We start from the raw sequence: 12443 nt of genomic DNA, 5'->3' as shown, positions 1-12443 counted from the left end.
CATGTACAGGTCATTACACTATAGCACAGCTAACATAAAAACAATCTGGATGACATCTGTGTTGCCTTTGTGTGGTTAAGTATTTTTGCATTTTTTTTCACTGTAACATTCACAGACAGTCAGTGCGCATCCATAAACACTGGAGAATATAGCAAACTGAAAACAGCTGTAAGACGCAACTGAAGCACAAGTTACACATGCACACACAGATACAGATGGATGGCAAATTAAAGGAAAAAGCTGAATAAATGAGTGGAGAAACATAATGAATACTTCTACACAGGTGTACTTATTTGTATAGTTAACCAGTTAACATCCCATCATGCTCTGTGACATGTTTAAAAATGCAGAGCAGGCTCAGTTGATTCTGATTTTGTATCAAGATGGAAAGAGGAAAAGATCTAAGGGATTTTGAAGCAGGGTTCATTTGTAGGGCACGGATGGCAGGAGCCTCAGTCAGAGACTCCTCAACTGGCTGGTGTTTCAAAAGGAAACTGTGGCCAACAGCGCACATTTGACGCTCGTACATTAGTGCGTCCCTCAAAGATGAGTGCAGAGTTCAGTGGTGCAAAAACCACAGACACTGGTCTACAGAGATGTGGAAAAAAGTGACATGGTCAGATGAGTCATCCCTCACCATAATCGCACCCCAAGAGAATGGCACAGGCCTGAGTGCTTGACCCCTGCGGTGAGGGGATCTGAGGGCCCTGCAATGCTGTGGGGACCTTTTTGCTGGCATGGTTTGGGTCCCATCCACAGGGCACGGGGGGTCACTGAATGGTTTGAGTACAAAAATGATGTGAATGGTCTTCACCTTGTAAGACTATGCTGGTTTTTCCTTTCATTTGTCAACTGTCTATATGTGTGTGTATAGACGCACGCACACACACACACACACATATATAAAACTCAAATAACACAATATTGTGAGATATAGCCAGTCCCTGTACGGTGTGTCCCATGATGCTCAGAGACGCACATCACATCACACTGAGTACAACATGCAACACACTCTGCAGAGATTCTGGACCCATTTGCAACATATTGCAGATGGGTAACTGTTCCTCAGGCCTCATTGCACACAAGCACCAGGTGTGCGAGCAGTGTGTGTGTGTGTGCGTGTGCGTGTGCGTGTGCGTGTATGTGAGTTTGTGTATGATGTGATGTGTGGGGCTATGTACGTGAGCATATAGGAGGCAGGGTATGGATGGCTTCAAAGGGTTTACTGTGTGTTCCTGAAAGGTGAATGATGCAAGGCTGCAAGGGACTGCATGTGTGTTTGTGAGCGCATGTGTAGTTATGTGAAGGAGATGAAATGAGCGTGTGTGTGTGTGTGTCTGGGGTTAGAGGAGGGCATACTGTGGACTGATTAATGAGCTCATGCAGTCATACACACATTGCGCACGGAGGGGGGGTTCAAGTAAACCCAGCGCCTGGCGTGACTGCGCTCATTTGTTATTATAGAGTAATTCCGTGGAAATTATCCGTCCTTTACAGTCTAATGTGACAGTAACACATCCTCACTGGAAGGCACGGCTATGCTGGAATTATCCCATCCAGTTATTATCAAGCAGAGCAGAGGAACAGTACTGAAATGGCAAATTAGCCTCTGCTTCATTTATCCTGCAGTGAACACTGCACTCCGTGGTGAATGTGTTTCCATAGGAACATGATGTTACTTTGAGCCTCATGAGCTGTGCAATGCTCTACACATCGCCGCCTGTTTTTTTTGCTTATCTTTTCAGTTCAGTTTCCTTTCTGCTCTCGTCAGTCACTACACACAGATCAGTGAAGAGAGAGAGAAGGGTTTGGAAATGAAATCAAAAGGGCTATTTAACTGCCACTTGGGTTTTTCAGATTTTCGTTTGGCATATCTCGAAGCCTGCTCTGCTCTTATCATCCTGACATCCCTGTTCTTCAAGATGTCTTTTTATTAGAGCCTACGGGCGTTTACAGCTCCGATATTCTACAGCCAGCACGTCCTCTCTTTTCTACGAGCCTGCATCTCCTCGATCTGCATCAGCTGAAATATTACAGCAATTACTTCCAGCTCCGTGCATGAGTGTGTGTGCTGTGAGATAGAGAATCTGTGTGAGCCAAAAAGACCGCAGAGTTGCTGAAAATCAGTATAAGAGACAGCAGCAACAGGGTTTAAAGCACTTTGGTCGCACATTTGCATGTTTTAGGAGCGAGTTTTCTTTTCATGCAGCAAGTAGGAATTGTACCGAGTAAGACAAGTTTTAGGTTTTTGTACAGCAGCTTTGCTGACAGTATTGGCTGGATTATGAAGAAGGGAAGGAGTCAGATCAGAGTCAAAAAAGAGGGGTAGAAGTAATGGGGGGAGCCGAGGAGATGTGTGGTTCTGTATGTGTGTGACAGAGCACCAGACTAAAAAGGAGAGAAGCAGGGAGGGAGAGGAGAGGAGCTCTTGTAAAAGTGTCAGTGGTGATTTGTAGCGGCGTCCTTGCAACCTTCTCTCTACCTGACTGGATGTTTTATGAGCGTTGCAGAATCAGAAAAGGAGGCAGGCTTATAATACAGCTGACAGAAGTCTTTTTATGGTGGATGGGCAGAGGTGAAGGGGGTGGAGGGGGTGTAATAAAGCTGAGTGCATCTCTCCTGGAATGAAGCTGCAGCGATTAGGAGGAGGGCAGAAGAGAGAGGGAAGGCTGGTGCTACAAATACTAGTGTGTGAGTGAGCATGTGTGTGGTATGCACCATATGTCCAGATGTGCGTTTGTGTGTGTTTTTGTCATGAGGGGGTAGGCAGTTTGCTCCAAGCTGTTGCTGACGTCAGTGTTGAACAATCACTCAGCTTGTTCGGTATGAGAGGTACTAGCCCTCCATAAAGGAGTGGGTTAAGGGGAAGGGGGGCAGAGGGGTTTTGCACAGCGAAGCAGTCTCAGTGCTCAGAGCAGAATACAACCCTCAGCACCACGACAGCCCAAAGAGACCCAATTATTATTATTCCATTTTTTTTTCCTGTGCTGTGCAGTGACGCATGCAACAACAAGTCATTGAATTGATCTCGAGTCTGTGAAGCACTCTGCCATGCAGACTGAATACTTACTGATGAGATATTATGTATTTTGTTTAAATGACACATTCTTATTCTACAGGGAATGAAAAGCCCCTCAACACAATACAGAGACTTTTTTCGTCTCTTTTCGCTTGTCAGCTCACAGCAGCATTTCCCCACCTCTCAGTTGTGCGCTAATTTTAGATTTTCTCAGTTTGGAAAGCATGAAGTCAGTCATATGCGAGTTGAACTTCATCATTTAAGTTCAACCGGCTAATGTCTTAAACACTAAGAGACTCTCTGAAAAAGATACGCTGTTTTGTTCTATTATTAGAGAGCCTTTTTAAGAACACAGTGGATTTAATTATGGCTCATTTAGTCTTTGGTGATCAGTGAGCAATGAAATAGTTGAAAGTAAATGTGACTGTGGCTCATAAATAGAACCAGTCGAACGGTATTCTGCACTGTTGTGCTGAGTGATACGTCGATCGGATCACTATGTTATGATTGTAAAGCTGCTGCAAAATACGTAAATGCAGCTTAACAACAACAGCTGTGCAGGGCACTTGGTTATATTGACATTATTATTTCCATAATTTCAATCATTGTTATTATTATCCTCAGTGAAAGTTAGAGTCGACAGAGGTTTTACTGCCACAGCGGCCCCTGAAAACGTTTCGTTTGGCTTCTGTCATTTGACAAAGGGGTCATTTTTCTTGTCCTCATTTTTCTTGTCCTCACAAAGCTGTAAATTGAACCTTGGCTACTGCTGCAGTTGCATTTAAGATGTCATTAATGCTCAGACCCTTTTGCAGCACTGCAGTAACTAACAATGAGTGGAGTTACTGTGTGCCCGTGTCCAGTGTCCCTGTCGGCTCTGAGCTGAATGCATGCGGATCCATCAGAGATACAGTGCTGAGCTAGAAGTTTTCCTCTGAAACACACAGAGCTGTGTGCCGCTGCTACACCAGTGGGAACTATTTTACTACACTGGACCTTATTATTTTGCACTTTGTATCGTGGTACTGTGAGCCTTACTGCAGGACAGAGCTACAAAATAAACTAAAGTTAGAGATTTTATTCATGGCTAAGGTTAGTGTTATGTTTAGGTTAATGTCAGGGTAAAGATCAGCGTTTTCTGAACTGAAGATACAACCCCACCACTCCTGAGAGACACGCATCCAGTTGCACCCTGTGATTTTATACTCAAGTAAATGTTTCCTTTCCCAACAGTGCTTAAGGAAGCGTAATCTCCATATGCAGCCTTTCAAATCATGCAAATCTGCCACTGTATATACTGTTAATTAATTGTATGCATAATCATCAATCAAGGCTCTCATATTCTCAGGACAAGATTTCTGGGCCTCACTTTCAAAACTGCGAGCATCAGTGAGAGGTGGAAATAGAATAAATCAATAAATAAAAACAACGCCTTTCTGTGTTTAGCTCACGGAACCCTCTTGAAAACTGTTTTTGTCCACTGTATTTGTGATATTAGTCACTCTTTTAAAGACAATTTGTCCAGCCACTGTCCTGTCAGGACCTCAGAAGCCCTGCTGGCTGAAAGGACAGCTGGTCCTGAGGACAGTCACGCTGTGACAAAGGGTGGCTTTGGTTGGTTGAATGGACAGAGGCTTCAGCCGTTCTGACAATGTTGTGAGTTAGGGACAGGGGTTCGGGATAACTGTGTAGTAGTGTGACGAAAAGTAAGACTCATGGGAACTCACAACCCTCAGAAACAGGATGCTGTGTGCACAGAGTTAACATGAATCTTTAGTGTAAATATTTAGAGTGACCCTGTTCTTTTTTCAGCAGACTTCATCGTCCTCCTCGGAGTACTGGATAGCCAGACGCCCAACTGCTCGTGTGTCCTGAGTGAAACCCTCTTAAGGTGGTTCATTAAAATTACATGTCCCAGCGGAGCTCTGCTATAGCAGGCAGCAAACCCACAACCATAAATCAAAACCTGAGGACTTTGATTTCTTCATTATCGCTTCCTGCAGCAACAACAGAGGAACAGGAGTATTGGCAGGCCTGCTGACCTGCGGATGTGCACCATAGGATTCTATTTCTGGAGCCTCATTGCTTTTACAGATTAACTGCACTGAAATATGGCCCCAATCCGTTCATTGCGCCACTAGTTTGACTGCTGCTGGAGGTTGTGCATGTTCAAGCTTCAAAACGCCCCACTGTGCATCAGTCCAGTCATCTGAAGGGCCTCTGCCTTTGGCCTGTTTTTGAAGCAGCGTCAGTGAACTTTGTTCCTCTGCAAGAGTCTGAAAAACCTAAAATAATTATTTGCCACAACAGCTTGAAAGTCTTTCTTTTTTATGTTATTCTCCACACAATCACTTCTCAGCTCACGTCATTGCTCATTTCCATCCAAAACTGTTGACGGGGATGATTGACGTCAAAAGCTTTCACACTAATACTGTGACACTGTGCTTAGATTAAGACTTAATATTTATTGCAAGAGACATTTTCCATGAGTTCCTGAGGGTGATCACACTGAAATCCCCTTGCCCACTGTTTTCATTAGCCTGTCTGGGGCTAATCAAGGTCCTCCATCATCAGAATTGACATTTCCATATTGTATGAGAGCGAAAGTAGCAGACATTAGCATATTCATGAACACTGACACACTCAATCATGTGAAATGGAAGACGTGGGGCAAACCCTGAGCCATCAAGCCCTGAAACAAATAGCTTATGACATGTGAGGAAAAGAAAATCTTTAATCCACAAACACAGCTTGAGCACTGCATCTCGTAGCACACAGGAGCAGGCCGCCTTTGGCACATTAAGGATATTTCACTCTGCCATAAACGTGGCTTGTGTTGTTGGCCTCTGGACCAAGGCCTATAATAAGACAAAAATGAAAGAATAGGATTAAAAATGGATTATCAGTGAAACACTAAAACCAGCAAAGCAGCTGCCTTTGCATAAGCCCATTGGACGCTCTTCAGGGAGACGCACTGCAGACCGATTTGTAGATTACATTTGGTTGTTGATGTGGTGGCCTCTTGTGTGGTTGGTATTAAAAGAGAGGGATGGAGAATCTAGATGAACTGGAGCACCCTCTTCTGGGAGAAAACCCCAATAACAGCCGGGCATCAGGGCCGGGGCTGGCGCCCGGGACTGGACAGGCCCCAGGTGGCCACTTCAAGGGCATCTTGGTTAAGTGTGAGGAGGACAGGGCCTACCCTCCCTTAGCGTGGAGGAGCTACTGCGGACATCCTCCTGAGCTCCAGCAGCAACAACTACTGGACCCTTGCTCATTACCTCGCACACTGGAGTCATTTTACCCTCCAGCCCCCATCTGGGGCCACACAGACTCCCTGCTCAGCAAAGACTACCTGGAGACCACCTTTGTGGACATTCGGCCTGGCTCCACTCTGGAGAGGAAGCTGCTGGCCGAGACGCAGGACTTCAACAGTGTGTCCTACAGCATGGATGATGAGGATGACCTGCTTCCTGACTCTGACGTAAGACTGTCAAGTTGTTTTTTCATATGTACTGACAACAGAGTTTGTGTTTTGAATTCCAATACATTTTCTGTCAGTTGACTTGTCAGTTATTTGGCTAATTGTTTCAACTCTGCACATAAATAATTATCATATCTGACCAACTTGTTTCTACCAAATCCTCTTTGATGCTTGGAGGAGTTTTGCATTTAAAGGAATAGAAACTGTCACGGTCTCAGTGCAGATTCCGGGAATGGAAGAAGAACTTAAAATAGACATATGAGCAGTGCGTTTCAGGGTAGGCAGCAATAGAATGCTTACTGTCAAAAAGCCAGATTACATAAAGCTCCTCTCCTGCTGCGGTGCAGGTAATGACACTACAGTAGCGACGGAGAAGAATGCCAGTTCTATTTCACAGATCACGGAGCAAAGCCCACCCTGGGGTGAAATGTAAATTAGCTTTAAAACTCTGATGTTTTGGGAGACAACATGAGAACGTATATGCTGCAAGTGTCACAAATAAGTAGCTGCTGGTTGTTTAAATTATTATGAAAAGTCTCTCAGCAAGGTTAAATTAAAGTTTCAATTACCCGCTGTGAACTAAAAGGCTGGCGGCTGTTTTACGATTATTACTTTGATTAAAAACACGATCAAGTGGACAAACAGTAGAATTACACACCATTAAAATCAAGAGCAGTTGGCCGCTGCACAGTTTACATTGAGAGTTTGCTCCACAAGGACAAAAGAAGGGCACATGAAATAACTTTTTTTTTTTCTCGAGCTCATTCTGAATGCTGGTAGTAGTGCAGTGATGCAAAAGCGCAGGCCTGTGGGAATAAAACCTTGCAGTGACCTCAAAGAGGCACAACACAACATCTCCTGCTCCTTTGTTTCACTTCAAATGCTCAGTTAAAGGAATCAAACTGGCCCACGAAACTCCTTCATCACCTCATGATGAATTTTCACTGCGGAGCTGATCAGTACTACTACCCAATATGAGATTTCCCTGCTTCTTGTTGCCATTGGAGCAGCTTTATGTCAACAAAAAAAATGCTTCAGGCAAATCACCTAAACCCAGTCCTGCTAAATCAAATCAAGTTTAACCATCCAAACTAATGTTTGAAACACTGTGTGTAATATAGCACTCATCTTTTTTACATCTTAAGAAAAAAGAGCAGCAGCTCTAAAGGCACATGTGTTTGAAGGCATTTGCTCAAATGTTACTGGAGCATCTTTGGGAAATGAACCATTGTTTCACACACAAAATAAAACCAGCAGGGTAACATGACAGGGACAGAGTGAGAAAGGGAGTCAGATTGAATATGCAGCTGTTTCAAAAGGACGCGTGAGTCATGAATCACCTGCGGTCAACAGAGCTAGTGCACATCCAGGCTAACCCCATTCAGTCACATTATCTTACAGGCACAAGCAAAGTTTTTCAGTTGTTGGGTAGGACGTGAAAATAACATAACACAAAAAGCTCATTTGTAATGCTATCCTTAAACCTACTGTTAGTAAGTGTATTATGTTTGTGTGTATAATGCAACTTTTAAATTGAATAATACTCTGTGCTTACTTTTGAATGGAAGAGCTTTGGGTCTAAAGGGATGTTTCATTCAAGTCATTTATCCTGACAGTTGTATCTAGTCATGTAGTTATGATTTTCATTGGCATGAACAGACAGTATCAGAGGTATTTCTTTGTAATCCTGAACCCCCCAGACCCTCTAAGTGCACTCTGTTTGAATCCCAGGACTCATCCATCGATGACTTCAGTGATACAGACAGCGAGAGCAACTTCCCTCTGATGATCCCTCAGGACTACCTGGGTTTGGCCTTTTTCTCCATGCTCTGCTGCTTCTGGCCCCTGGGCATCGCTGCCTTCTACCTTTCACAGAAGGTACACACTCACACAGTCTCAGTCCTGAGCTGACAAGATATAACCTGGCAGTGTGGTTCACAGCCGAGGGTGATGTCTTACCTTGTGCTGTGTGTGTGTGTGTGTGTGTGTAGACTAACAACAGGTCCACTGTCTTAAGTGCTGTGCAAGTGTGGACGTGAAGGAACTGCTTTGACAGCAAGGCAATACGCCTAGATTTGCAGGATTCTGCCACAAGAGCTTAGAAATAGCGCAAAGCTGAACAATGCAAAGGAGAAATGCACAAAGATGTGTAGTGTGGTTTTATACATTCACATCATTCTTTAATCACAGTTCTCTGTAACAGTCTCTTGTACCATAATTCAGTGATTGTTTATACGGAAGCTTAAGAGGTTTTTAACCTTCAGTCTCTTATATTTTATTGAATAAACGTGCCAATATCAGTGTCATGACCCTCATGACCTTCCCATCCCAGACATTCTACACCTGGAGTAATTAACAGCTCCAACAACAGAAAAATAGCGTAGCGGTTAGCATCGCGATTAGCATCTTTTCAAACTTCCACTCAACAGCAAACACAACCATTCACTCACAGAAACACTTTCACAACTAACGCTACACATTAGCAGAACACATTCATTCATCAGTGAGTCCTTATTAACCATTCATACATGGAAAGAGGGATGTTTAATAGAAACATGAACAGACACACTCTCTCGTCTACTCACGACACTAAGTTTAAGAGAGGGACCGATGCGCCCGCTCACCAAGCTCTGCAGCTCTAGACTCCCCCTGCTGGAGACCCCCGACTACTACTACTTGCTTATGTGGAAGTTATTTTAACCAAGGAAACAAGAAAATAAAGAAAACATAATACTGTGCTTCAACATAATAGAACTGACATTAACCTAAAAATGTGAGACATGGACTAACAGAACTAACAACAAATCAGAGTATGAACATAAAACTGAACCTCACGTGTTTTAAACGGTCAGTCTACATCAGTCTACATGCCATACAAATAAAGATGCTGGTTGTAGTATGGCGGCACTGGCTGTGTCCATATGTGAGGCCTTGAGTAAGAGTGTTGTGCAACAACAATGGGACAGATGACTACAGACTTGACTACAGAAACAGATACTAATACATTCATGGAAAGCTGAAATGAGATACTGTGGCTACAACACGTGTGACAGCGATTTTCTATAAAAATCTGAGTGAGAATTTGATAGCTGAAATGAGCGATCAGTTCAAAGACAAAGCTGACGGAAATATGAAGAAGGGTAAAGGGAAGGACATCGCTGCACAAACATCTCATCAGTCACTATTACCACTGGCAGTGTGAAAAAGCCCTCACCTCTATCTCTCTAGTCGCCAGAGGCCCATAGTTTATATAGGCGTCATTCCAGCAGTGCAGGGGGGAAAAAAATCCCATTAACACTTTTACAAAGCTAACTGGCAGCAAACTGCAAAGGCCTTTTGATCAGATCAATAAGCTCCGTTAAGGTTTAATTAGAGTCATAACAAGAAGCCCCAAGGTGATAGATTTCCAATATTGTTGAGTGCTACCTAAAACAGGGGTCAAAGACAAGGACTAGAGGGAGAGAGGATGGAAGGAGGAGAAAGTGATGAATGAGGCACAAACGGCGGGTGTGATTCAGAGATGGAACATAATATGGGTTTAGTGTGTTATTGTAATGAGTGGAAGAGGAAAGTGTAGGCCAGGGAGGACACTGACAAATGATGACAAATGCCGCTCTCTCCTCTTTTTTTCCCTCCTTCTAATCCTTATCTCACTCTCTCCTCTCTCCTCCATTTCTCAGACCAACAAGGCATCAGCTCAGGGGGATTTTCACGGCGCCAACGCAGCGTCTCGCCAGGCTCTGTGGCTCTCCGTGCTCTCCATTGTGTTTGGGATCATAACGTATATCTGTGCCATCGCTGCGTTGATTTCCTACCTGTCTGGAAAACCGCCATAAAAGCAACATTTGCACAGAGAAATGCATAGGGAAAAACAGACCTCTCACACATTTCATGGATATCAACACAAGCCAACATATCACCTGCAAATGTAAAATAATCACAGTCTTTGTCTGTCAACCCCATCAGCTGTCATGTTTTATCTACACCAAGCTGGAAAAGCCAAAAACAGACAGTAAAAAAATACAACAGGAGAGCTGCTGTATAGATCATAATCACTTGTAATTGAATTAGGACATAATTCAGCTCGGAGGACGTTCCTTGCACGTGAAAAAAAAAACGAACATTATTCAGTTTCACTCTATGTAGAAGATTCAGTCTGTAAGTGTTATTTATTTTGTCACTCAAGGTCTTAAGTTACCTGCTTATCTGTGCTGTAGTCGTCATCACATATGAAGCATTACTGAAGTTGAAAAAAAAAAAAACGTGTGACAACAGATACAGATGTTATCACAACACTGTGGATATCACTGTCACAACTCAATGGATGAATAATGAGAGTCAGAGGGAGAAAAGAGGGGATATCTGGCCTCAAACTGCCTGGGAAGAGCCAAGTGGAGGGCAGTGTGCGCCGATGGAGTCTGCAGATTTATGAGAAGGTCACAGCAAGGACGTGGCAGTAGCTAAATCCTGATGGACCTTGCTGTTGGAGGACCTGAGCCAGCACTGTCGCTTGTGGGGGCTTTAGAGCCCCAGAGCTTTATTTTTAAAACACACAACGGGCCAGACGCAATATTCTTTGAGAGAACCCAGATTTTCTGTCTACGCCTCTGGCCAGAGCAAAGGATCTGCCAGGAAATGCTGCACATGTATGTCAGTCACCCCATTCAGATTTCACACTCAGCATCGTTCACTGTGTACCTTCAGAAAGGACTGATTCTGCTTTGTTTATGCCAAGTTGAATAAGTATCTTTATGTTGAAATACACAAAAAGCTAAATACATATAGTGCCATTATATAATAAAATAAATATGAATGAGGAGTTCAGCAGTTTTACAACGAAATGCAAGGTCGTGCGGTGAACATTGGCTCGAGATATAGAAGTAAAATGCTTTATACAGTGCACTGCATATGGCACATTGCTGGGAAGTGATTAGATAAAGAGGAGAGCAGACCTGCCAGGAAAAGTGCCAAAAATATGTGAGAAACTCTGAGGATGATCCTTTTATGAGCTATTCCATTAATAGAAGCAACCAGGCTGCTACTCCACGCTCCTCAAATATAGATTCTGCTATTTCCTCCCCCCAAAATAGAGGACTGAAATCCTTCAGGAACATGTTTCTTGCAGTATGACAAACTTAAAAATGAAGTTCTTACTTAAACGTATGTAAACAAACAAAGTGACACTTTGTTTAGATGAGCAAAGGGACAAAAAAAAAAAAAGTACAAGACAGGTAGCGCTCTGCCATGTGATGCATGAGTCAGTAAAATCTCCATTTCGGTCGCAGCAGACGCCTGCATGGCGAGTTTCCATCACTTCCTTCATGTGGCCCTGAATCACTGAAAGAGCAGCTTTGATAAAAGGAAAAAAAAAGACTCCGGCCATGTTGGCTTGAGCTTAAATGTGCCATTAGCAAAAAAAGTGAACAAGGGAACTCAGAATAAATATTTTGAAGAAATGGCTCTAAGTTATAAGATGACCTTTTATATTTAGATGTATAGTTTTTATAGAGTCTGCAAATTTGTTTTCTGCAAACCAGTGTCGTATCACAACTGAGCTAATAGATTATAATCATGCGTGATATATGTTTACGCACCTGTGATACCTCAGTGTTTGACCCTCGTCTGCTATCACTGTTGATCTGCTGTGATACAGCTGCACTGACTGAGTCCACACACACTGTCGTACACTTCTGACAATCCTGAACCATTCTCTGTCTCCACTGGACATTTACATTGATGAAAAAAAAAATTACCCTTTGTTGTTACAGCCAAGCTACCACAATTAGTGATTTACATGTGAGCATTTAGTGTGGACTGCCTTGACTGATCACGCTGGCATGAAACAGGGTCTGGTCAGATTCATCTCACTTTGTGTCATTTGTACAGATAAAGACTGGATGTAGTGAAGTGGACAACTCGTGAGTCGACAAAGGTCAAAGG

General features: G+C 43.3%; 1 protein-coding gene across 1 annotated transcript; it reads left to right on the top strand.

The window, feature by feature from the left end:
* Window positions 1-6068: 6068 nt before the first annotated feature.
* On the top strand, window positions 6069-10339 carry tmem91 (transmembrane protein 91). Its single transcript, XM_041046994.1, has 3 exons — window positions 6069-6503; window positions 8235-8381; window positions 10184-10339. The coding sequence occupies exons 1-3, from the start codon at window positions 6069-6071 to the stop codon at window positions 10337-10339; spliced, it is 738 nt and encodes a 245-aa protein (XP_040902928.1).
* Window positions 10340-12443: the final 2104 nt, after the last annotated feature.

Source organism: Toxotes jaculatrix, chromosome 9, assembly GCF_017976425.1.
Source record: "Toxotes jaculatrix isolate fToxJac2 chromosome 9, fToxJac2.pri, whole genome shotgun sequence".
Taxonomy (NCBI): domain Eukaryota; kingdom Metazoa; phylum Chordata; class Actinopteri; family Toxotidae; genus Toxotes; species Toxotes jaculatrix.
This window is presented reverse-complemented; position numbering and strand designations above follow the sequence as displayed.

Coding starts and splice junctions, on each gene's coding strand:
- tmem91 (XM_041046994.1), top strand. CDS start 6,069: ATGGAGAATCTAGATGAACTGGAGCACCCTCTTCTGGGAGAAAACCCC. Junction 6,504..8,234: donor ACCTGCTTCCTGACTCTGAC/GTAAGACTGTCA, acceptor TTTGAATCCCAG/GACTCATCCATCGATGACTT. Junction 8,382..10,183: donor CCTTCTACCTTTCACAGAAG/GTACACACTCAC, acceptor TCCATTTCTCAG/ACCAACAAGGCATCAGCTCA.